Source organism: Lissotriton helveticus, chromosome 3_1 (assembly GCF_964261635.1).
Source record: "Lissotriton helveticus chromosome 3_1, aLisHel1.1, whole genome shotgun sequence".
In the NCBI taxonomy this organism is placed as follows: Eukaryota; Metazoa; Chordata; class Amphibia; order Caudata; family Salamandridae; genus Lissotriton; species Lissotriton helveticus.
In genome coordinates this window covers 755,725,753-755,752,314 of record NC_136061.1, presented here as the reverse complement: position 1 = coordinate 755,752,314, position 26,562 = coordinate 755,725,753, and the positions used below count along the sequence as shown (strand labels likewise).

The window sequence follows — 26,562 nt, the reverse complement described above, 5'->3', positions numbered from 1 at the left end:
TAGAAATAAACATAATGCATTATAAGTTTAATCAATCAACCAATCAATCAGTGGATTTAAATAATGCGACTAATCACCTGAGAGGGTATCCACAAGTTACATGTTGGTGAAAGAAACATACCTCTCTTAGCTTTGATAGTTTCTGCAGGCGAACTGGTTGAATGTGAAAGTCTTTGAACACTGGTATATTGGGTAGTTTATTGCTAAATGTGTCCAAAGGTGAACAGTTGTCCTCCTCTTTCTCATCTGATTCAGAAATAGACTCCTTTTGCCCAGGTTCTGAACTATCCCACGAGAGAGCCCTCAAGAGAGGGGGGCGGGTGGTGAATGTTTTTATTTCCGCTTTACATTCCATTTTGGGTGCAGGCTGATCCCTTGGTGCACATTTGGAATTTAGATTGACCTTCCCAAAACCTTTTTCTGGTGGAGGGTTCGTCCCTGGGGAGTCAATTTCCTTCAATTTGTTTGCTATTGTTTTTCCCGGGTCCTTTTCAGAAACAGAGGTGCTATCAGCTAAGGCCGTTTTGCAGCTCTCCTTATTGGTCACTGAGGTTTTTACGGAATTAGCCATCTGTTTCAGTGGATCAAAGTTTTCCTTGTGCTCTGATAGGGTCTCTTTTGAGGTAAGGTGTTGAGGCGTCCGTGGAGTAAGCCTTCCTTGGGAAACTTTTCTGTGATCATTCTGCTTTCGATCCGTTAGTCCATTTGCAGTAATCTAAAAGGAATTAAAGAGCAAATCAAAATTAAGAAGAAACATCTGCAGTGCTACAAAACCGGCAAAACGGTGGTGACGGTGGTGACAATTACTAAATGGGAGCTTGTAAGCAAAAGGTGCACTGTTTTTCTGCCCTACCCTGAAAATCTTGTTGATCCTATTTTCTGTAGCTTAACATCTAAACAAGAGAGGAAAACGCTCCGGTCACGGAATGGGTTTCACGGTAGATGCATGAGTATTTTATTAATCTCCACCAGACGGAGGTCTGGAAGTTCTGGAAAATGCAGTCAGATTCATCAAGCCAAAATCGGCTCGCAAAGGGCCAGATTCTCAGAATCTGGCCCTTTGCGAGTGCTATTTTTGCATTTGGGATTCATCATCCCAAATGCAAAAATCGCAATTCTAAAAATGGCTAAATTGCGATTAATTGCATTTAAGGAATCTCAATTTGAGATTCCTTAAATGCAATTCTTGAACAATTTTAAAATTGCGAATTCGCAATCTGGGGGCGCTATTTACAGCGAAGTCTAACTCCCTGGTAAATAGCGAAAACTTAGAAAAATGCACTTTAGTGCATTTTTCTAAGTTGTATGTTACACACACACATGTCCTTTGGACATGTGTGTGCGCAACACCAGTGTACATTACCATTTCAGGGGTGCTACAGGGTGTCCTTTGGACACCCTGGCACCCTTGAAATTTCTTCCTTATTTGCGATTCACTATTTGCTAATCGCAAATAAAGAATGACTCCCCATTCATTCCCATGGGCCTTTAGGCCCATAGGAATGAATGGGACAGCCATTCCTTATTTGCGATGAGCAATTAGCGAATCGCAAATAAGGAAGCCGTAGAAATCGCAAAAAATATTGCGATTTCTACATGCATCCCATTTTCCGAGTTTTTAATAGCGATTCCTTAAAAATCGCTATTAAGGACTCGCAAAACAGGACTTTGATGAATCTGGGGGATGGTGAGCTAATTTTGCGAGAACCCAAATATTTGTGTGTGAAACAGTTATCTGCAACTTACGAACTTCCAGTTGTAAATCAACGACAAGGTAACTGCTTATAGTAATCCACAATATTCAGATAGAAACAGTTTAATACAACTTGGCACGCAGACTTACATAGTAGGAAATAGTGATACAATATGGGTATTTCAGTGCATGGAGGTAAGGCAGAAACCTTTTAAAATGACCTTTTAAGAAATCAAAGGTACAATTTGTAATTTAAATCAAATTGTATACAAGCATCCTACCCAAAGGTCTAACCAGATCATGTTACAGTAGAATTTTTTATTCTATTTGTCCTATTGGTATGTAGCACCACATGGAGTATTTGGCTATTTCCGAGCGGTCAGTTTAGAGGAATAGTGGGAACTGCTAAACCTTGAAAGGCCAGTCATGAAGGGTTATGTTTTAGATGTTCCTGACTGTCAGATGGTTTTCTTCAGTAGTCAGGAGTACATTCCAGAGCAGAAGACATGCCAGCGTCTCAGAATTTTCTTACTGAGGCAGGAATCCCTTACCGTATGTGAGTGACATAGTACTAATTCTTTGACACGGGGGTGGTCTTTTGAGATACCCAGGTCTTCTTTTCTACAATACTCTGTGGACCACAGTTAGTACCTTACATTCTATACGTGTCCTGACCGAGACTATACATAGTGGCCTCAGAACCAGGTGAAATAAATGAAATTCTATTGTCATCTTTCCCATGATTGAGTAGTTTATCTCCCTTCTGTCTTCCCTGGCTTCTACCACTTCCCTGCTCCTAGGGATGTGAAATATTTTCCTGATGCCTCTTGGTATTTAGTCAGAATATCATAAATAAAAATGTCATGGGACAAAATATTGTATTAAGTATTTAAAGTTAAAAAATATGAGTTTCTATAGGTAAGCAAAGTTTTACTATATATAACTGCACATATGTATCTCCACATATGGACCATGATGATTTATATATCTTCAAGGTACGCAGATGTGAAGTTAAGAATAGTATATCTATGCTTAATTATTTGCACTCACCTTCTAGATATTTTGGCCCTCGATATTTCTGTCACGATATTCAGTCCACATGATATTTTTGTTTCCGATATTCTGTCAGTGATCCTGCCTCTTATGGGAACTGGTGTGGAGTGCTGCTTCACTCCTTTAAACTGGCTTTGCTCGTGGAGATGACAGTGACACAAGAGATGCTAAAAGAGGGCCAGTATGGAATCAACAAGGGGGGCATGAGAATGGCCGATGGGTCTACATGGTGAGAGGAGGAAAGACAGGCAACACATGGCAGCCACTCTGGAAATACAGGGTGAAAGTTAGTTGTTCAGCATTGAAGAGGAGTAGTTGTTCAGCATGTGCTCCACCTGGCTTACCCTCTCTTCACGCAGTTATGTTTCTCAAGGATGAAGTAGCAATAGAGGAGGTGAAAGGGTACCGAATGTTTTTAAACACAGTTATTCCTCCAAGGTTGCTGCCTTGACTGAAATGTTTTGGACAAAGGAGTATCTCTTAGGAGCATATGTCTGGCAGCGATAAGTTAATATAGCTCCTCCCCATGCGCTCACCTTTACTGCGAGTGCAAAAATAGTCTCCAATTCAGCAACCCTGAATATTGAAAAGCAAATTTTGAATGTCTTTTAAAGAAGATAATTGTGCGACCTCAAAACTATTGTTTTGTCCCACGATGGCATTTTATTTTCAGTTTCACCAATGAATGTTACCAAAATATGGAGTTGCTATTTAGTTGTTATTGCCAACGCATCCCTGATGGGGAGGCACTTGTTTCTCCTTGTCACATCATGTGTCCTTATCACTTGCATAGACCAGCAGGAGGCAGCAGTGGTTTCGATGTTGCCACCTCTCATCCGCCCACCAGCCTTCGAACACATACTGCAGAAGTGTGTCAGCTGAATTACACCCTTAACTGATTCAAGACCTGAGGGCAGCCATCCCTGCTACGCTCAAAAACTGTCAGCAGGGCAGAAGTGCCTAGGGACGGAGGGCATTGGGTGCGTTGGATGGTTGAGGAGGAGTTAACTAGCTGCACAATAATGCTGCGAGGAAGTCCCTCCTGCCCAGTACTGACTGATGGGTGGACCTATCTGGTCAGAATGATCCCTGTTCAACCTGCGTGTCTGTGCCACTTGCCTAGAGGCAGTGGGGTATATTATTCACTGCTGCCTAGTAGGTCACCCACTTGTTTGTTTCAATGTGGAAGAGTATCAATCAGTATTGCCTGCTGGGGTAGATTACCTGATTTTTTTGTAAACACATTTTATTGGGGTTTACCTGGCATATGCTATACATGTGGAACTTCACTTCAGTAACATTTCAATTACATTCCAGTCAAAGTGAACCAAGAAAGGATGATGCATGTTAACCCAGTTATTCTAACCCAAACTACTACCTGCCCCTTCCTCCTTCTCACCCTTACCCACCTGAGTTACTTCAAGGGTATCTCTGTTCGGTTACTTTCTCCCTTGCCTTCTAGTGATGTCTCAGTTTCAATAGGTGACTTATCATCTGAGTGGATGGCTGGGTGACAGAGATCACGGGACCCCAAATTACTCCGGGCTGAGCCTCAATGTCTAGACTGGGTCCGGCACCGCCGACCCTGCCAACGGCACTTCAGACGTGCCAGGTTCTGGATCGCTGAAACTATCTATCAATGCCTCCAAAGCACGGGCTGCACCTAGTGTACCTAGTCCGCATCTTGCTTCCCTCACAGCCCGCCCACTTTTCTAACTCTTTATACCTTGTAGAGAACCTTGGCCCTCTAAGGGATTTCCAATTCCTTGTACTCTCACACTCAGCCAGTACGAAAACCAGGTCTTGCTCGTTATCTTGGTTTTAGAGGTGTTGGGAAACCAACTCAATAGGCACTGGAACAGGGAACCTCTTTATCTATAACCTCCACTACCTTTCCCGTAACCTACTCCCAATACCCACGGATCGAAGGGCAAAACCACAGCATGGGCACCATGTTTGCTCCAAAATCTCCACATCGCAGATACACTGCCTCCGCCACCTGAAAGTATCTGCCTGTGCATTTTGGAGTAAGATATGGTCTGGGAAGCACATATACATTAATCAGCTGGAATCTGGCATTTCGGGTTGTCTTCGGGAGTCTGTTAAGAACATTATCCAAATCGCATTCAGGGATGGTGACACCCAAGTCCTCCTCCCAGCGTGCTCTCAATCTCCCCAATGGGCGGTGTATGTCAACTTCCATAGCCCTGTACAGGTACGTAACTGCCTTAATGATTCCCAACGAAAGTGCCATGTACTGATAGCTCCTATGTGGCTGTGGCTCCGCAGTGCAGTGGCACAATGTTTCCGGAATGCTGATGCAACTGCTCTGTGAAGCAAGAAATGACCCTGCCGGAGGTCAAAATCTGAGTGGAATTTGTCAAGGAGTAACAGTATTGATTCTCTAAACAGGCCTCCTATTGTAGTGGCTCCAGCTGCCACCAAGTCCTCCCCAGTTCCTCCCATGCCGTAGCTCCGCCAGCATTGTGATTGGCAAGTCCAGGGAATATATAATTTTCCTCCTGGTCTTTTGCAGATCTCAGGTCCAGCACTTGGAGATCACCTGGAACTATGGAAAGTCCTCCGGAGAGTAGAGCCCAAACCCTCAACATGACCCTGGTAAGGTCCTCGAATTCCGGGACAAAAAGTCCAAGGGTGGCGGCCTGGTTCGACCGTCCCATCATCCACTGGAGGAAACACTGGAGCTGGGCCACTAGAATATATGTTTTGAGCTCAGGGACCCCCAGACGATGACGGACGCCTCATTGTTGAAAGGGCAACCCTCCTGCAACTTGATCCCCATATGAATGCAGTAGCTGGGGTATCCAACTCTTGGAACGTTGCACTGGGGATCCAGACCTTAAGCGCCACACAAACACAATAGGAGAGGGAGTGCAATCATTTTCAGGCGCACCATCCACCTATCACTGACAATGGGAGCGTTTTCCAAAAGTCCATATTGGATTTGAGTGATCTAATTGCAAGGCCCACATTGCCATCTAGTAAGTCTGCTCGATCATGGTCAATTGTGACACCCAGATTGGGCGTCCCGGTAGCGAAATAGTGCTGGAGGCTGTAATTAAAGTCTACCGAGCAACAACACATGTAAAAGGGGGTGTCCTCATGGGACGTTACAAATGAAGACAAGGCAGTACTAAGGAGGGACTAACAAGCCTATTTACAAATCATAAGCCAGCATTTATGAAGGACAATGAGACAAGCCAATGACAAATATGGGCGGAGAGTGGGGCTCTCCAGTACAGTACAGCAGTACAGCATGCCTCGCAGAACAGTGCATGCGCTGCCCATGCTTGACTTAAAAAGAGAATCGTGAGGCATAGAAATATAAAAAATAAAGGAAATCCATTGTAAAAGAGATAATTTCAGAAAACCTACGTACATTAATTGCTATATCTTGTCTAAGCATGGGCGTAAAATCCGCTCCGCTCGCGGATTTTTCGGATTTTCGGCAAATCCGCAATCCGCGAACGCTCGCGAATTTGTCGAAAATCCGTGAATCCGCTCGCGGCGGATTTTTTGCTTGGTTGCGGCGCGCGACGTGGTGCACGGCGTTCACTTTCCGTCATTTTAGCGTTTGCCGAGTTGTTTTTCTTTGCGAGTGACGCGCCATTTTAGATCTTGCTGCGTGTTCCCGCGGGAGTTTGTCGCCCGCGAATACGTACTCGCGGCTTGCCACCTTGCACAGCACACCTCGCGAGAGTTCTCAATTGCGAACACGTAGTTGCGGCGGAAAGGAACAATCTCGCACTTGCGAAATAGAGATTTTGCAATTTCGCACAAGAAAATCACCAGCAAACAGGATAAACCTTCAGAAAATTATGATTTTTATCAGAATCACTCCTCAGGTTGACATTTGCATGGCTTTTTTTTTTTGCAAGGAGTCCATTTTGGGGGGGGGGGAGGAAGGAAGTGCCCCACAGTCTCCAACTTCCTGTTCCTGTCCAGCAGGCTCCTCCCAGTGCTTTGTCCATCTCCTGGTCACTTTCATTTGGATCTGGAGCTGGAAGGATTACTTTTTGTGGGTGCTGCTGGATATTTGGATTTGAGGCCTTTTTGACTGTCTTTGGATCACTTTTGGATTAGAAATCAACTTTCACAAGTAAGTTTGTTTGGGGCATTACAGTTGCTGCAAGTAAAATTTTGGAACTTTTTCAGAACATTAAATAAATTATATTGTGGGTAGCCACAGTATCCAGTAGGACCAGGGTTGGTTAGGGGTGCATGATACAACTGTTTTGTTGAATTTAAACACCATTTAGGCCATGGATGGGCTGGGATTGTGCTGATTTTTGTCTTTTTTTTGGGACTGCTGGTGGGGCCCTTTGCCCAGGGGTGGTGAGTGTTGCATGGGCCTAGTCTTTCTGTGGGGTGTCTTCTTAAATTTAAACATAATTGAGGCCATGGATGGGCTGGGATTGTGCTTATTTTATTGTTTTTTGTCGTTTTTGGGGGGCTGCTGGTGTGGCCTTTTGCCCAGGGGTGGTGGGTGGTGCATGGACTGAGTGTGCCTGTGGTGTGGTCTCACTCTCTTTAATGTAAACATCATGGATGGCATTGGATTGTGGTGATTTCTGGCTGTTTTTCTGTTTTTTGGGGGTGTACTGTTGATGTGGACTGGCCATGTGGGTGGTGGTGGTGGCCATCTTGAGTGCTGGCTGCTACAGGCAACATGTGCTTGGGGTGTAAGGGGCCATTTTGAGGAGAGGCAGTGTCTGAGGCCTGCACTTATTTTGCCTACTTTTCATCCATTATGCCCAGGGGTAGTGAGTGTTGCATGGGCCTAGTGTGTTTTTGAGGGGTGTCTTCTTGAATTTAAACACCATTGAGGCCATGGATGGGCTGGGATTGTGCTGATTTTATTGTTTTTTGTCGTTTTTTTGGGCCTGCTGGTGGGGCCCTTTGCCCAGGGGTGGTGAGTGTTGCATGGGCCTAGTCTTTCTGTGGGGTGTCTTCTTGAATTTAAACATAATAGAGGCCATGGATGGGCTGGGATTGTGCTTATTTTATTGTTTTTTGTCGTTTTTGGGGGGCTGCTGGTGTGGCCTTTTGCCCAGGGGTGGTGGTGCATGGACTGAGTGTGCCTGTGGTGTGGTCTCACTCTCTTTAATGTAAACATCATGGATGGCATTGGATTGTGGTGATTTCTGGCTGTTTTTCTGTTTTTTGGGGGTGTACTGTTGATGTGGACTGGTCATGTGGGTGGTGGTGGTGGCCATCTTGAGTGCTGGCTGGTACAGGCAACATGTGCCTGGGGTGTGAGGGGCCATTTTGAGGAGAGGCAGTGTCTGAGGCCTGCACTTATTTTGCCTACTTTTCATCCATTATGCCCAGGGGTAGTGAGTGTTGCATGGGCCTAGTGTTTCTGAGGGGTGTCTTCTTGAATTTAAACACCATTGAGGCCATGGATGGGCTGGGATTGTGCTGATTTTATTGTTTTTTGTCGTTTTTTTGGGCCTGCTGGTGGGGCCCTTTGCCCAGGGGTGGTGAGTGTTGCATGGGCCTAGTCTTTCTGTGGGGTGTCTTCTTGAATTTAAACATAATTGAGGCCATGGATGGGCTGGGATTGTGCTTATTTTATTGTTTTTTGTCGTTTTTGGGGGGCTGCTGGTGTGGCCTTTTGCCCAGGGGTGGTGGGTGGTGCATGGACTGAGTGTGCCTGTGGTGTGGTCTCACTCTCTTTAATGTAAACATCATGGATGGCGTTGGATTGTGGTGATTTCTGGCTGTTTTTCTGTTTTTTGGGGGTGTACTGTTGATGTGGACTGGCCATGTGGGTGGTGGTGGTGGCCATCTTGAGTGCTGGCTGGTACAGGCAACATGTGCCTGGGGTGTAAGGGGCCATTTTGAGGAGAGGCAGTGTCTGAGGCCTGCACTTATTTTGCCTACTTTTCATCCATTATGCCCAGGGGTAGTGAGTGTTGCATGGGCCTAGTGTTTCTGAGGGGTGTCTTCTTGAATTTAAACACCATTGAGGCCATGGATGGGCTGAGATTGTGCTGATTTTATTGTTTTTTGTCGTTTATTTGGGCCTGCTGGTGGGGCCCTTTGCCCAGGGGTGGTGAGTGTTGCATGGGCCTAGTCTTTCTGTGGGGTGTCTTCTTGAATTTAAACATAATTGAGGCCATGGATGGGCTGGGATTGTGCTTATTTTATTGTTTTTTGTCATTTTTGGGGGGCTGCTGGTGGGGCCCTTTGCCCAGGGGTGGTGGGTGGTGCATGGACTGAGTGTGCCTGTGGTGTGGTCTCACTCTCTTTAATGTAAACATCATGGATGGCGTTGGATTGTGGTGATTTCTGGCTGTTTTTCTGTTTTTTGGGGGTGTACTGTTGATGTGGACTGGCCATGTGGGTGGTGGTGGTGGCCATCTTGAGTGCTGGCTGGTACAGGCAACATGTGCCTGGGGTGTAAGGGGCCATTTTGAGGAGAGGCAGTGTCTGAGGCCTGCACTTATTTTGCCTACTTTTCATCCATTATGCCCAGGGGTAGTGATTGTTGCATGGGCCTAGTGTTTCTGAGGGGTGTCTTCTTGAATTTAAACACCATTGAGGCCATGGATGGGCTGGGATTGTGCTGATTTTATTGTTTTTTGTCGTTTTTTTGGGCCTGCTGGTGGGGCCCTTTGCCCAGGGGTGGTGAGTGTTGCATGGGCCTAGTCTTTCTGTGGGGTGTCTTCTTGAATTTAAACATAATTGAGGCCATGGATGGGCTGGGATTGTGCTTATTTTATTGTTTTTTGTCGTTTTTGGGGGGCTGCTGGTGGGGCCCTTTGCCCAGGGGTGGTGGGTGGTGCATGGACTGAGTGTGCCTGTGGTGTGGTCTCACTCTCTTTAATGTAAACATCATGGATGGAGTTGGATTGTGGTGATTTCTGGCTGTTTTTCTGTTTTTTGGGGGTGTACTGTTGATGTGGACTGGCCATGTGGGTGGTGGTGGTGGCCATCTTGAGTGCTGGCTGGTACAGGCAACATGTGCCTGGGGTGTAAGGGGCCATTTTGAGGAGAGGCAGTGTCTGAGGCCTGCACTTATTTTGCCTACTTTTCATCCATTATGCCCAGGGGTAGTGAGTGTTGCATACTTGCATGTCCGTAGTCTTTCTGTGGGGTGTCTTCAATGTAAACATCAAGGATGGCATGGGATTGTGCTCATTTTTCTGTGTTTTGTCGAATTTTTGTGGTGTATAACTGAACTGATGTTCCTCTGTCTTCCATTGCTTTTAGGTGCACAAGAAGACTCAAGAGAACCACCAGTGCCAGGAAGAAGTCCTGCAGCGGTGTGTGCAGCATAACGTCACGCGACGTCACGTCTGGACACAGAACCCTCTGCAACTCGTGCAACTGCTGCCTGCTGACCTGCTCTGAAGAGGATGGCCCCAAAAAAAGTAACCCGTAGCTCCTCTAGCAAGAAAGGTGCCAGTAAGGAGCAGAAGAAGCAAGTTACCAAGGAGACTGGTGTGCCGCCCGCCCCTTTTTTTGGGAGTAAAAAAAAAAGTATGCCTGCAGCAGCAGCAGCGGGATCTGCTGGGGACCAAGCTGGCAGCACCCCCCCCCCGCTCCATTGGGCTCAGTGCCACCACCACCACCACGCCAACTTAAGTCCAAGCCCTTGAGTGCTGCAGAGGCAGCCAGTATAGTTCTTCAATCACCATCGACCAGTGATGTTGGCTCATCGCAAGAAAGCAGCAGCAATGTCCCTCAATCAACACAGGTTGTTGTAGCTCATCTGACGAGTGTTGAACAACCACAGCCGCAACAACAATCACATGTGCAAGTACAAGCCCAAGTACATGTGGAAGGAGAGGCAGCGCAAGGAGATGCGCAAGCAGAGGTGCATGGAGGGTCACAAGTGCCCACAATAGTTGTTCCTCCCGAAGTAGGGGCACATCAGGAAATCGACAATCAAGGCGAGGTATCATTTGAGGAAGCCACTCCTCCTGCTGATCCTTCATTGTCTTCCACAACCCTAGCAAGGAAGAGATCAAGGGTGGTGTCTACATCCTCTTCAAGCACACCTCCTTCTGATGATACGGATCAAACTTGGGAACCAGCACCACAGCCGTCTGAGAGTGAGGCACACCATGATCCAACAAAGGTACTTAAGCGTAAAAGGAAGCTCGTCCAAAGTCTCAGACTTATGGAGTGTGATGAGGCTCAACAAGAAGTGGCGGATACTGCTGCTGATGAAGACTCTGCCAACGACGACCCAGTCATCATAAAGGTCACTGCAGCCCCAGCGGGCATGCAGCAAACAGACATTTTGACCCTAGCCCGAAGAGCTGCTGCGCGTGATGATGATGATGATGATGTTGTCGATGAGGAGGCAGTGGAAACACCACAATCATTGGAGTTAAGTAGTACACCAACTCGTCCCGCTTCCATATTTCTTTCTGGCAAGAAGAGACCTGCGTCAACCTCGACCTTAATTAGTGGCGGTGAAAGTGGAAAACGTACAAAAGTTGGGCAATCCAGATCCTCCACTTCATCTGGCATTAGCTTCATGACCACCACCACCAGTATCGCCGCCTCCTCCAGGTCCCACAGACACTTCAAGTCCCCAGTTTGGGACTTCTTTACTGTTTGTCCCAAAAATCCAAAGTTTGCCATTTGTACCCTTTGTAAGCTTGCAGTTAGTCGTGGTAAGTCAGGTAGCAACTATGGTACCGGCGGCCAGAGTGGTCATCTTGAGAGAAAGCACGCTGTCAAATGGTTTGCGCACCTAGCTGCGATCAAGAAAGGCCAAAATCAAGGAAACGTTGATGTTTCATCTGATGTTGACGAGCAGGAAGAAGACGTGTCAAACACTTCCCTTACACCCAGTACCCCTGTCAGCAGCACACCCAATGTGAGGCACACTAAGAGTGTTGGAGCGAGTGAGACACCAACGCACAAAAGTTCACCAGCGAGCAAAATTGGGTCAACGAAGTCATTATCAGCCCGTAAATGCTTGGTCCAGGGCAACATTAGAACAATGCTTACTTCAGACGTGCCATATGAACGCAACCACCCACTGACGCGTCTGTATAACACTAAGCTGGCTAAAATGCTAGCTGTGGACCTTCTACCTTTTTCTTTTGTAGAAGCGGTAGGTTTTCTTGAATTAGTTGCAACGCTCTGCCCTAAATGGAAGGTTCCGAGCCGGTTCTATTTTGCCAGAGTTGCGGTTCCAGCAGTACATGAAGATGTGCTGCAGGCGATTGGGGCAGCTTTGCAGAAGAGTGCTGTTCACACAATACATCTGACAACAGACATGTGGACCAGTGGCCCAGGCGATGATTACATGTGCATCACTGCACACTGGGTCTCTTTTTCAGGTGTTATAGCAAAGCTAAACGCAGGTGTTGACCCGGACCAAGTTTTCAAAGCTGCTCGGAAACATGCAACACTAGCCATGTTTGCCTTGGAGAAAAGTCACACAGCAGAAAACCTTTTGGAAGAGTTTGACAAAAAGGTCTTGACAATGCTATCCCCCCTAAAACGCAAGATTGGTTATGTTTCCACGGATAATGGCGCCAATGTAGTTAAGGCCATGTTGAAGGGTGACCATGTTAGAGTGCCATGTTTGGCGCACTGTATCAACCTGGTAGTTCAAAAATTCTTGAGTGATAAAGAGAGTCCAGCGTTCGAGGTAATGGCCACCTGCCGCAAAATGTGCAACCATTTCAGCCATTCTTTTAAGGCCCGGAAGCATCTGCGGAGACTGCTACTTGAACGTGGAATGCCAGTGAAAGCACTCATCCAGGAGGTGGCAACACGTTGGAACTCAACCTTCTACATGCTTGAGCGTCTGTATGAGCAGTATACGGTACCCGATCACTATTTCTTGACAGAGGCTACATCTCAGAAGGAGGACCTGCGGATGAGTAAGGCGCAATGGGCCATAGTTAAAAGCCTGACAGACATGCTTCGTCCTTTTGAGTTCTTCACGCGTGCAGTCAGCCAGGAGGACTGTAATTTGGGAAAAGCTATCCCATTGTTGTGCATACTGGAGCACCAACTGATGGCGGTTTCTTCTGAGTTTCAAAAAGATGAAAAAAAAAAAAAACATTTCATTTTGTCTGAGAAATTATTACATCGCCTACGTGGTGATGAACGTCTTAAAAACATCAACTCAGATCAGCATTACATTTGTGCTACTATTCTGGATCCACGCTACAAAAAGGCGCTGGCAGACAACGCATTCTTTCCTTTCGCTGATGCAGATGTTCAAAAGTACAAACATTGGTTAGCCTGGTCAGCCAAGAGGTTTGAAAAAGAACGGCAGGTTATTGAAGGAGAAGCCAGTACATCAGCATCAGCATCAGCAGGCCATCCGCAGTCACAAGAATCCACTTCTGCACCTGTGGCTGGGGCACAAGTGACCTCTCAGCCGTTAAAGACACCGGCAACTGGATCATCTGCACCACACACAATGACAACACTAACAGTGGCTGGGGAGGAGGATTGGCTAAGTTTGATGGGGTATGGTTCTCGAAAAAATGTCACAGGCACAGCAAAAAGTAAGCAAAGTGGAGGAACAGTTGATGACCTTGAGTCGATGGTGCAGGACTATCTGAATGACTCAACAGAGGTCTTCCTTAATGATGAGCCATTGCAGTATTGGCATGGCAAAAAACAATTGTGGCCACAGCTCTTCAACCTGGCTATAAACTATTTGTCTTGCCCACTCGCAAGTGTGTCTTCTGAACGTGTTTTCAGTGCTGCTGGTGGCATTGTAACTCCCAAACGGAGCCACCTCTCGCCCAAAAATGTGGAGCGGCTGACAATGATCAAGATGAATCAGCACCTCATACCACCAGATTACAAAGTACGAGAAAGCACGCCGCATGAAGACGAGGAGGACAGCAACGTAGATGAGGGGATTTTTTCTCTGTTCGGTGCCACTGACCTCATCCAGCCTGAATTCGCAGAGTATGATGACGAAATCTTGTTCTTATTCCCTGACACCGAGCCCTGAAAATGAGACAATCAATCAAGAACTTTCTTTTTCGTCCTTATTCACTTTTATTCCTGTGTGCTTTGTGTCTCTCTTTCTTTGTTTTGCACAGTTAATTTAATTCAAACTTTAATCACCTAATCCCAAAAACAAGACCATCATCAGAACTGTCTTCACTTGTTTGCTTATTGATTTGAAGGTGCCGCAGTCTACATTCCTCAGGTTCACAAGTTCTGAAGAACATGCTCCTCTATCCTCCTCCTCCAGACTGCGATTTCCCTCCAAGCAGAGTGCTGGATTACGCACAATGAAGAAAGACTCAGCACTTGTGGGGGTGTTGTACTTCTTTGCGGGTGAGTTGACGGTTTTGGGCCCATTGCTGTGAAGCTCTAATAATGGACAAAAGTGTTTTGGACCAAATATGAGGTGGAAATTTCTTGCCGTTTTTGCTGACTTGCTTGCCTTTGAGGTGCTCTTTGGCGGGGTTCCGGGGGTTTGTGTGTAATTTTTGGTGTCTGTCGAAGCACTGCTGCGACAGTCTAATCTTGATTGCATTTGCTTTTCAGGAAATCCGTGGTGGAAAACAGGAGTTATGATGATTGATGATGATGACGACCTAGCTGCACAGCGCCGCGTTTGGACCGAAGGCCGAGAGACATTGTAAGTATGAGATTTAGCTTTTCCGCTGTTTGGGGGTGTTGTGTCGGGTGTTTTTTTGCGGGTGGGTTGGCGGGTCTTGCCTGGGGCATTCCTGGGAAGGTCTAATACCGGATACAAGTGTTTTGGACAAAATCCATAAGGAACAGCCTTTTTTTTGCCATTTCTTCAGACATCTTGCTCAATGTAGCGTTTTGGGGGGCTTCCTGCTGTTCGTGGGTGGGTTGCGGCCGGGGTCTCTGTCGAAGCACTGCTGCGACAGTCTAATCTTGATTGCATTTGCTTTTCAGGAAATCCGTGGTGGAAAACAGGAGTTATGATGATTGATGATGACCTAGCTGCACAGCGCGTTACTTTGGACCGAAGGCCGAGAGATATTGTAAGTATGAGATTTAGCTTTTTCGCTGTTTGGGGGTGTTGTCGCGTGTTTTTTTGCGGGTGGGTTGGCGGGTCTTGGCTGGGGCATTCCTGGGAAGGTCTAATGCCGGATAGAAGTGTTTTGGACAAAATCCTTAAGGAAAAGCCTTTTTTTTGCCATTTCTTCAGACATCTTGCTCAATGTAGCGTTTTGGGGGGCTTCCTGCTGTTCGTGGGTGGGTTGCGGCCGGAGTCTCTGTCGAAGCACTGCTGCGACAGTCTAATCTTGATTGCATTTGCTTTTCAGGAAATCCGTGGTGGAAAACAGGAGTTATGATGATTGATGATGATGACGACCTAGCTGCACAGCGCCGCGTTTGGACCGAAGGCCGAGAGACATTGTAAGTATGAGATTTAGCTTTTTCGCTGTTTGGTGGTGTTGTGTCGGGTGTTTTTTTGCGGGTGGGTTGGCGGGTCTTGCCTGGGGCATTCCTGGGAAGGTCTAATACCGGCTAGAAGTTTGTTGGACAAAATCCATAAGGAAACACCAGTTTTGGCACTTTTTGTAAGTTAGGGTTCGTTAGGGTTAGCCCTAGCAGCAGGATTGCATGTGTTTAGGGGGTTCTATTGCAACGCGGTTCTGTTGTTGTAGAGCACTGTTGGAGCGATGCTGGCTATGGATACTTTTGCTTGCAGGCAAGTGGTTTGAATACAATCCACGGTCTGTATTTGGGTCTACTGTTACTTTCAAAGTACGTTTTGTAACCATTTTTCTGCTAGGCATCGTTTTTGGAGATATGATTGGGTTCTTCTACATTTTTGCGCCTGGCTTTAGTAAGGGTCTTGGTGGGAGCATTGCTGGGAAGGTCAAATTTTGTTCTAAAACACAGTAGTACACCCACCTTGAGGGGAAAGATCCGCTATAATATTTTGGCCATACTTATTGATCCTTAAAAAGGTGACTCAGACAGAGCACGCAATTTCAAAAATATTGTACTGTCTATTAGGGAAATCAAAGTGTCACTTTTTGAACCACACAGCGTACATACCTTTTATTTATTTATCAGTGGTATTGTAATAGCACTTCCTGTTTTCCGTTCAATAATTACAGGCCGGGTTTCAGTCAACATCCGCCAGGCAGGCAGTGGACAGGGTGTCTCTTCTGTCAGTGGTCACCACCACATTGATGGACGAAGCGTCAGCTGGAATGGAGGAGTGCCGCCAATAAGAGGAATTGTTTGCTGCATGCAACTTACTTACCAATTTCAACAGGACAACTCCAACAACATACGCAATACAGATACAGTATCCATTGTTGTCTTTTATTCTATGAGTGTGACTGCATGTGCTTATCTTTAGTTTGTAACCAAAGATTGTCTGTAAACTCTGTATCTTCAATTATTGTTTGTCCATGCTCTGCTTTTTTTTTCTTCTCTCAACAAAACCTACCCAAAAAGAAACCCCCATTCCCATCCATTTTACAAACCCTAACCCTCTTCCCCCGGGCTGTGTTGTTTTGCTTGATGTCTGACTAAAATGACATCAATAATTCCACACACTTGCTGGGGAGGATAAGGTGATAGCAGCAACAGGCTGGTGAAGGAATACGAGGATATCTTCTAGACTTACTCAGCTTCAGTACTATATCTTCTAGTAGTAGTAGCCAATGTCAAATAAATTCAACGCAAGTACTAGTTATACTTGCAATACTTTACCATTTGTTAGGCTACATTATGGCACTGTTCTAGTGTACTGTCACCTGCTATTTTCTCGATCGTACCGTAACCGTTGTAATGCTACAGTAAGGAGTACAAACAAGGTTTCGTTTTCTTTTTTTCCATAGGCATGCAACTGCCACTGTGTCACACCACTAGTACCACCGCAATGAGGAAATGTCACCCGCCCAGGAATGACAACGTTAATCCCCATTTCACCTGGAGCCAGCCCTGGGCCTAGCCCTAATTTCTAACACAAATTACAGGTAAGATAAGCGTTTGGTGGGAGGTAGTATAATGGAGTATTATTTCGGAGTAGACAAGAGATTGACGGTTGTACTACTAAAGTCCTACGACTGTTCAGGAAAACAAAGTTACTGTTACACCCCCGCCCCCCACCCACCAGACTGAAAAGCAGTAAAAAACAGGTATGGTCAGATAAAGTTGAAAAATATATTTATTTATCCCTAACAAAATAATCTCCCTCACCCACCCTAACCCCAACGATTGTCTCTGAAACGTCCCAAAACGATCCCAACTCCCAAATCCCACCCCCCAAAAGTCTATAAAAAAAGGGCAAGGGACACTCCACTACTGGAGGGTGCTGGTGCTGGTGCATGATGCGGCATGGGCATCATACTCCTTGCGGAGGGTGGCAAGCTCGGAGCGGAGGCCCTTAACCAAGGTCTTATACCTCAGGACCTCCTGCTCCAGGTTGGACATGCGGACTCGTAGGCGGCGTTGGCGTTCCTTGCAGCTCCTGTGGGGGGCAGCTGGTATTTCGGTTGCTTGGCGGTGGCGGTCGGCTTTCTTAGCCCGGCTCGGTCCCGCTGGCTTAGTCACGGAGGAGGATGCAGTGGTCACAGTCGAAGATGTTGCCCCGCTCGACTGCGTGTCCTCCTCCTCCTCCAGGGCCACCAGCCGCCGATACTCGGCGACTGTGGCCTCCAGCCTCCGTTGCCGGGCCAATCTAGCCTGCTCCCTCCTTGTTGTTGATTTGGAAGGAGCAACTATATGAAGAAAGAAAGACATAGTCTGTAACCAATGCTCCTTATTAATAACACAAAGTGATTGAGCCGAAAGTTGGGTCACAGAGTACAAGTAGCAAATTGAAAGCACAGTACATAACTATTGAGGACAGTATCTATGTAACCTCCCACTTCTGCATCCTTGCTCTAACAGTAGTGGTAGTTTAATGAACTAATTCTACGACCACTATGGACTTCCATTACAGTCGACTATGACAGTACACCAGTCTTATTCTTCTTCTTCTCTCTTGTTTAGGGAAATGGGTACGTTATCTTATGCAAGCCGGCAGAATGACATGGACACAGCACAGTGAAGTTGCACCCGAGAAAAAAAGTTGCACACCATGATGATGGAGACAGACTTGCGTTACTGTACCGGTCCAGTACATGCAGGTGGTGAAGCTATTACTTTTCTATTACGGGTGGCACTGAGAATACTCTGTTACAAGGGCTACTGCTTAATTAATTCACCTTTCACCCTACAGTGCAAATGAGTACTAGAAAAGGAAACTGAAGAAGCTAACTAATTTGATTATCTATCACTTCACATGGGACGTATTTAATGACAGATGAGATGACTTTAGGTGCTTTGCTTAATATTGAGTGAACAGTGATACACCCACACATGAATGACGTACTACAAGTAAACTAAAGTTATTAAGAGAGGTACGGAGTGTCCACCGTAATAACCAGATATATGCTGTGAATGCAAACGCAATACAAAGTACTGCTACTATTCATGGTAGTATTGGACACATTTACAATTTCTTTTCCTTGCCTTCCCTGCACTGGGACGGACGTGCGGGTGCGGTGGTACATGCTCTTCAAGGTAACACTTACTTCACCTGGCGACCATCTACTCTCTCTAGATACACATGTGCTATGTAAGAGTCAGAGAATACCATGCTCCAGGCATCCATTCAGTCAAAGTATACGCACACATACAGTTTCTGTTTCACCCACCCAGGCTGCTGTCCTTCCACCCATCCTTGCTTCATCATTGACCCAGCCATGCACCATACCATATTCTTTCCTTCCCAGCCACCTCTGGGTCCAAGCAAACACATATCGTTCTTCTTTGCCAGCCATCATACAAGTTCGCGTCCCACTTACTTACACCCTTCTTTCGCTTTTCGTTCATCCCATCCATCACGTTCGTCTAAGAACTTATTGGGATTCTTCTCACCAAAAACTTCACAGCTAAGTCGAAGTACATTTCGAGGAGGCTACTACCTGGTTGATTTGTAATTGTAATACACCCGTGCAGAAAGCACACTATGCAGTCTTCAATCTCAATAAGTAAGGAATATATAGCTTACCTGTTTCCGCCACCACCGTTTGATCCCCCACAGGAACGGCCACCAGCTCTTCTAACGCCGCCTCCTCCCCAGAGGCCTCCGAGTCCAAGTCCAACACAGCCACCTCCGCGCTGGCCCCGTCACCAGATGTTACACCTACAAAGTACATTTAAGAATGTTAGAATTCACCACTCACTACTATATAATATTTGGTCTAGGAGAAATGTTAAAAAAACAGAATACAATGTAATAATTTGTGACTGTCTACTCCATAGTAAAAATGTCCCATTTTCCAGGGAAGGCTGTTGTCTTGCTGCACTTTTATGCACAACTGATGAATGCTTGCTTTTGATTTTTAACACGCACCACTTTTTCTCCTAACAGACAGAAGCTTGACTCCTGAGTCCTAAGAACACGACCAGGATCAAGTTCAAACTAGGTGAGAGTTCGGCTCGACCACAAGAAATGTGTCCAATTAATCGTCAGCACTAACCACTTTTCCGTTTACAGTTAAATAGTTTTATGACAAAGTAGATTTTAATAAATGTGTTTACTTTTAATAAAGCTTTTACACTTAAATAGACTCTGTGGTTTTTGTTCCTCTAGACTAGAGTGGATGAGCTAAAGGTTTTGGAATTTTTGCAAGCATGAGTGCCTCTGACACTTCTTGACTGTGCTGTGACTCCGTACTACTCTCTTGTCCTGCGTACGATAATCTAGAGATCATTGGGGATCTATAATCGGTGACTTCGGGAGCTGAATGACTCTGCCACACTATCTAGTCAGTAAGGAGACAGTGCATAGAGGTATTGCTGAATATAATGGGAGTCCAATGGAATTGCCAAATGTCCAATCTTAGTTAGCTACACAGACAGACTAATAAGAATAGTCTAGTAATACCACAGGGAGTCATATTCGAGGCAGGATAAGAATTTATATCCAGTCTACAAGAAGATCAAAGACGATTTAGAAAAAAATCGAATGAGGAACGCTAGGAAAAAATATGTACTGTTTATTAAAATGTAAACTTACTGGGGCCAGCAAAGGAGCCCTCGCCTGCCCGATCCTGGCCTGCATCCTCAGCACCCTCCTCCTGTGTCCTCTTGCCCTTGGGGGGAGCTGATGTACAACATGAAAGAAAGAAAAACCAGAAAACATGGATGAGATTTTTCAACCAAATCAAACATTTCAAAAGAACAATAACAACATATTTTGGAAAAATAGCAAATAGATAGACAACTATTCCACGGGATCTATCTCATGTGGTATACTACGTTATTCGTATTGCCTGATTTGCGGAACGTTGACTTAGAAAGTTCCTATGTAACTCAATAAACAGACTACTAAAGAGGTTTGCCTGGGCCTGGCACTGCAGGCAGCAGTGCGCAACACGTGACAGACAAAGTCCATCCTGCTTGCAGATCAGTGAATACTCAAACTATCAATCCACCCGCCACCACCGCCACTATTTCTTCTGATAGCCATGTGACTGTCTAAAGGAAGGACTGGACTTCAGTCTGTTGGGGCTGATTTATAAGTCCCTTGCGGAAGTTGCGGCTGATTTTCCTCCATTGTTGCGTGCCTTTTCTGACGCAGCGGCAGAACAAAAGACTCGCCATGGTGTTGGTGCGGCGTATATATTAAAAAAAAAAACACATATGGGCATATGGGCGATGCATCACGTTGTAAAGCCCTGCGCCATCAGGGGGCGTTCCGGCGCAAGGGAGGGCGTACCTGCGCAGGAACGAATCCTAAAAGTGGCTGAGGGAAATCTACAAGATGTCAATCAGTCACTTTTAGGACAATGATGCATGACTCAAACCCTGCGCGCTTGAAGCCGACGTACGGCTTGATGCAGCATTGGGGAGATAGGGTACCCCAGAGCATTGCTGGAGCTGCGCCATTGTTGGCACGCAACTCCAGCAATGCGCTGCCTTTACGGCACAGATGCGTAAGGCTTCTGTGACGTTTTGGGCCAATGGGTGGTGGTGGCATGGCACACAATTACTGCCGCATCCCTGCTACTTTGCAGGGATGCGCCGGTAATTGAAAATATGACCCTTACTGTCTAGCATTACGCAGTTCTTTTCTTTACAGTACACTCATACATAATTTCTCAGGCCAATGAAATGCTTCTGAACACAACATACAAAACAAAGAAGCATAGTAGCAAGCAAGGCTACTGAGAAGGAGAGCAGTGCACCTGAAAATGAAATGCATAGAAGATTTTGAAATATAATTTACCTCAATGTAATCGGCAGCATTATTGCTCTTGGTAAAGAACAAAGATTTGCAAATAACAGAGCAGGATAAAACAGAGTAGTAAATGTACTACTACTACTACTCACCAAGCCCGGGGACCTCTACGCCGAGCGCGTCCAGCAAGTCCCGCTCCCGGTCCATGACATCGGTCCAGCGGTGGGTGGCCTGGTTATATGTGCGCCGGACCCCAGAGATCTTGTACATGGCCCGGCACACCTTCTCCCACCGCTGGCGGCGCTCCCGGATGCCATAGCCGGTCGCGATCTTGCCGCCTCCCAGGATCGTCTTGGGGAGGCGGCGCTGGACGTGGAAGATCAGTGCCGCCACTTCCTCCGCGCTGAAGATCTCCCTCGGGACCACTTGCTCCCCCCTTAAACGCCCGCACGGGAGCCGGGCACGGGGTGCGGGACCCTTCCCCTTCTCAGGGTGCTTCCCGGCTCCCTTTACCATGGTCTGGGCAGAAATAAACTTAAATGATAAAGAAGAAATAGAATAGTGAAGAAGAAAAGAAAAGAGTTTAAAAAAGTAGTTTAAAAGTAACTAAAAGCTGCAGAAAACACAAAAATATAGAGCTAGAAAAATAGAGGGTTAGATAATAAGTAAAATTAGATCAAAAAAACTTCAAACAAGCAAAGGATGGCAGAGATTGAGAGAGGATAGAGAAAGCATGCCCAGAACCATAGCAATGAATGAGAAACAAGATGGCCGCGCCCGTTCACGACCGCGTGGGTAAGTTCGCGCGAGATTTTCCTTGCGAGTACGCGCGAAATTGTACTAGCGAGCAGCACACTTTGCGAGATTACACATAGCGGGCGGAAACGGAATTACGTCACGCCAACAAGATGGCCGCGCCCGTGTACGACCGATAGGGTAACTTGGCAAACGAATAGCTAGAAGCGCCTCGCAAACACGCGCAAGATCACGCGAACATACACGTCGCAACAAAAACAATTTTGTATTCGCACGTATTCGCGGCTTCCGAAATCGATCTCGCACGGATTTGCGCCCCAAAAAACGCGCGAAATTGCAGAAAAAACGATTTTAGCTAAAATAAAAGCAATGAGCAGGTGCAAAAGTTCAAACTTAACATTAGTAACATTCAAGGTAGTGCTTCCTGATGGGCCCCTCCAGAGTTTGCAACTATTCTATGACCCTGCTATGACCCAAACAGCAGGCTCATAGAATAGCACCATAAAGGTCCTGTGAAAAAAAAATTTCACTGCAACAAAAAGCAAATTACAGATAAGGAAGGAAGCAGGTGCCAGCCAGACTGGAACTTTCAAAATTACTGACACATTAATGAAACACAAATTAATTGATGGCAGTTGAAGAAGGGCAGGTGTGCTTGCTTTTTTCAACCACCATAATCTACAGTGATAAATAAACCTAATAGGTGCCAGTGAGGATGTACTAGAGGGTGGCATGGGTGTCCCAGAGGGTGGCAGTGGTGAAACAGAGGGTGCTGTGAACCTGTGATGATAAACCAGACGTAGAAACAACATAGTCGCGGCCGTTGCAAGCCGAAAAGTAAGTTCGCAATTGCGAACTTGTCCCAAAATCGGCGCGAACACGCGCCAACACAAAAAACGGAAAAATCCGCAAATCCGCTAGAGTTCGCGGATCTTCGCGGATTGCGAATCCGTAAATACGCAAGTTCGCGGATTGCCAATCCGCAAAATCCGCCCATGCTTAATCTTGTCCCACCCTTTCCAGTACCTAGTAGGCACCACAAGATTGTTTATGTCCAGTAAAGAGATTTCTGACGCAACATCTTAGTGGTGCGCAGGTAGAGCAATCCTCCATTCGGTCATTGCCACCATCACTCCAGCCTAATACAGGCTTTTCCTCACGGCTAGAAAGGTGCAGGTGCCAGGAGTGAGGTTTCTAAGCACAGAGAAATCCACTGAGAGGGGCTGGATGACTATCCAGGTATTTCCTGGGATCCTAGTTTCCTAGTTTTTCTACCTGAATAGGTGTAGAGTTTCTCCAAGCACCTGAGGTGTGCGCACAAGGCAGTTTCACCCTATTCACACATTGATGCACATTTGTCTATGCATAATTTTGCATTGAACTGTGGAAAAATTGTCTATCTCCTCCCGTTGCACTGTCAGCGCTAAGGGGGTCTATTTTTAAACTAGGCGGAGATGAAAATATTTCCTGCACCCTGATAAGCAAAGTCACGACCCGCTTAACACAGAAAAAAACCATACTTTGGAAGAGGTTGTAGCCGGTTATTTCAGTTCATTGTGAGCATAGCCGCACTTTTCATGAACCTTCTGTAATGACAACTACACAGACATGTGTGTGCGCAACACCAGTGTACATTACCATTTCAGGGGTGCTACAGGGTGTCCTTTGGACACCCTGGCACCCTTGAAATTTCTTCCTTATTTGCGATTCGCTATTTGCTAATCGCAAATAAGGAATGACTCCCCATTCATTCCCATGGGCCTTTAGGCCCATGGGAATGAATGGGACAGCCATTCCTTATTTGCGATTAGCAATTAGCGAATCACAAATAAGGAAGCCGTAGAAATCGCAAAAAATATTGCGATTTCTACATGCATCCCGTTTTCCGAGTTTTTAATAGCGATTCCTTAAAAATCGCTATTAAGGACTCGCAAAACAGGACTTTGATGAATCTGGGGGATGGTGAGCTAATTTTGCGAGAACCCAAATATTTGTGTGTGAAACAGTTATCTGCAACTTACGAACTTCCAGTTGTAAATCAACGACAAGGTAACTGCTTATAGTAATCCACAATATTCAGATAGAAACAGTTTAATACAACTTGGCACGCAGACTTACATAGTAGGAAATAGTGATACAATATGGGTATTTCAGTGCATGGAGGTAAGGCAGAAACCTTTTAAAATGACCTTTTAAGAAATCAAAGGTACAATTTGTAATTTAAATCAAATTGTATACAAGCATCCTACCCAAAGGTCTAACCAGATCATGTTACAGTAGAATTTTTTATTCTATTTTTTCCTATTGGTATGTAGCACCACATGGAGTATTTGGCTATTTCCGAGCGGTCAGCTTAGAGGAATAGTGGGAACTGCTAAAACTTGAAAGGCCAGTCATGAAGGGTTATGTTTTAGATGTTCCTGACTGTCAGATGGTTTTCTTCAGTAGTCAGGAGTACATTCCAGAGCAGAAGACATGCCAGCGTCTCAGAATTTTCTTACTGAGGCAGGAATCCCTTACCGTATGTGAGTGACATAGTACTAATTCTTTGACACGGGGGTGGTCTTTTGAGATACCCAGGTCTTCTTTTCTACAATACTCTGTGGACCACAGTTAGTACCTTACATTCTATACGTGTCCTGACCGAGACTATACATAGTGGCCTCAGAACCAGGTGAAATAAATGAAATTCTATTGTCATCTTTCCCATGATTGAGTAGTTTATCTCCCTTCTGTCTTCCCTGGCTTCTACCACTTCCCTGCTCCTAGGGATGTGAAATATTTTCCTGATGCCTCTTGGTATTTAGTCAGAATATCATAAATAAAAATGTCATGGGACAAAATATTGTATTAAGTATTTAAAGTTAAAAAATATGAGTTTCTATAGGTAAGCAAAGTTTTACTATATATAACTGCACATATGTATCTCCACATATGGACCATGATGATTTATATATCTTCAAGGTACGCAGATGTGAAGTTAAGAATAGTATATCTATGCTTAATTATTTGCAGTCACCTTCTAGATATTTTGGCCCTCGATATTTCTGTCACGATATTCAGTCCACATGATATTTTTGTTTCCGATATTCTGTCAGTGATCCTGCCTCTTATGGGAACTGGTGTGGAGTGCTGCTTCACTCCTTTAAACTGGCTTTGCTCGTGGAGATGACAGTGACACAAGAGATGCTAAAAGAGGGCCAGTATGGAATCAACAAGGGGGGCATGAGAATGGCCGATGGGTCTACATGGTGAGAGGAGGAAAGACAGGCAACACATGGCAGCCACTCTGGAAATACAGGGTGAAAGTTAGTTGTTTAGCATTGAAGAGGAGTAGTTGTTCAGCATGTGCTCCACCTGGCTTACCCTCTCTTCACGCAGTTATGTTTCTCAAGGATGAAGTAGCAATAGAGGAGGTGAAAGGGTACCGAATGTTTTTAAACACAGTTATTCCTCCAAGGTTGCGGCCTTGACTGAAATGTTTTGGACAAAGGAGTATCTCTTAGGAGCATATGTCTGGCAGCGATAAGTTAATATAGCTCCTCCCCATGCGCTCACCTTTACTGCGAGTGCAAAAATAGTCTCCAATTCAGCAACCCTGAATATTGAAAAGCAAATTTTGAATGTCTTTTAAAGAAGATAATTGTGCGACCTCAAAACTATTGTTTTGTCCCACGATGGCATTTTATTTTCAGTTTCACCAATGAATGTTACCAAAATATGGAGTCGCTATTTAGTTATTATTGCCAACGCATCCCTGATGGGGAGGCACTTGTTTCTCCTTGTCACATCATGTGTCCTTATCACTTGCATAGACCAGCAGGAGGCAGCAGTGGTTTCGATGTTGCCACCTCTCATCCGCCCACCAGCCTTCGAACACATACTGCAGAAGTGTGTCAGCTGAATTACACCCTTAACTGATTCAAGACCTGAGGGCAGCCATCCCTGCTACGCTACAAAAACTGTCAGCAGGGCAGAAGTGCCTAGGGACGGAGGGCATTGGGTGCGTTGGATGGTTGAGGAGGAGTTAACTAGCTGCACAATAATGCTGCGAGGAAGTCCCTCCTGCCCAGTACTGACTGATGGGTGGACCTATCTGGTCAGAATGATCCCTGTTCAACCTGCGTGTCTGTGCCACTTGCCTAGAGGCAGTGGGGTATATTATTCACTGCTGCCTAGTAGGTCACCCACTTGTTTGTTTCAATGTGGAAGAGTATCAATCAGTATTGCCTGCTGGGGTAGATTACCTGATTTTTTTGTAAACACATTTTATTGGGGTTTACCTGGCATATGCTATACATGTGGAACTTCACTTCAGTAACATTTCAATTACATTCCAGTCAAAGTGAACCAAGAAAGGATGATGCATGTTAACCCAGTTATTCTAACCCAAACTACTACCTGCCCCTTCCTCCTTCTCACCCTTACCCACCTGAGTTACTTCAAGGGTATCTCTGTTCGGTTACTTTCTCCCTTGCCTTCTAGTGATGTCTCAGTTTCAATAGGTGACTTATCATCTGAGTGGATGGCTGGGTGACAGAGATCACGGGACCCCAAATTACTCCGGGCTGAGCCTCAATGTCTAGACTGGGTCCGGCACCGCCGACCCTGCCAACGGCACTTCAGACGTGCCAGGTTCTGGATCGCTGAAACTATCTATCAATGCCTCCAAAGCACGGGCTGCACCTAGTGTACCTAGTCCGCATCTTGCTTCCCTCACAGCCCGCCCACTTTTCTAACTCTTTATACCTTGTAGAGAACCTTGGCCCTCTAAGGGATTTCCAATTCCTTGTACTCTCACACTCAGCCAGTACGAAAACCAGGTCTTGCTCGTTATCTTGGTTTTAGAGGTGTTGGG

General features: G+C 45.8%; 1 protein-coding gene across 1 annotated transcript in view; it reads right to left on the bottom strand.

The window, feature by feature from the left end:
• The window catches only part of IRAG1 (inositol 1,4,5-triphosphate receptor associated 1), a 589,242-nt gene that overhangs the window by 293,316 nt on the left and 269,364 nt on the right, over positions 1 to 26,562 (bottom strand). Inside the window, exon 8 of the mRNA XM_078680946.1 lies at positions 122 to 715. Coding sequence (XP_078537072.1) covers positions 122 to 715 — 594 coding nt within the window. The remainder of the gene's footprint in view (positions 1 to 121; positions 716 to 26,562) is intronic.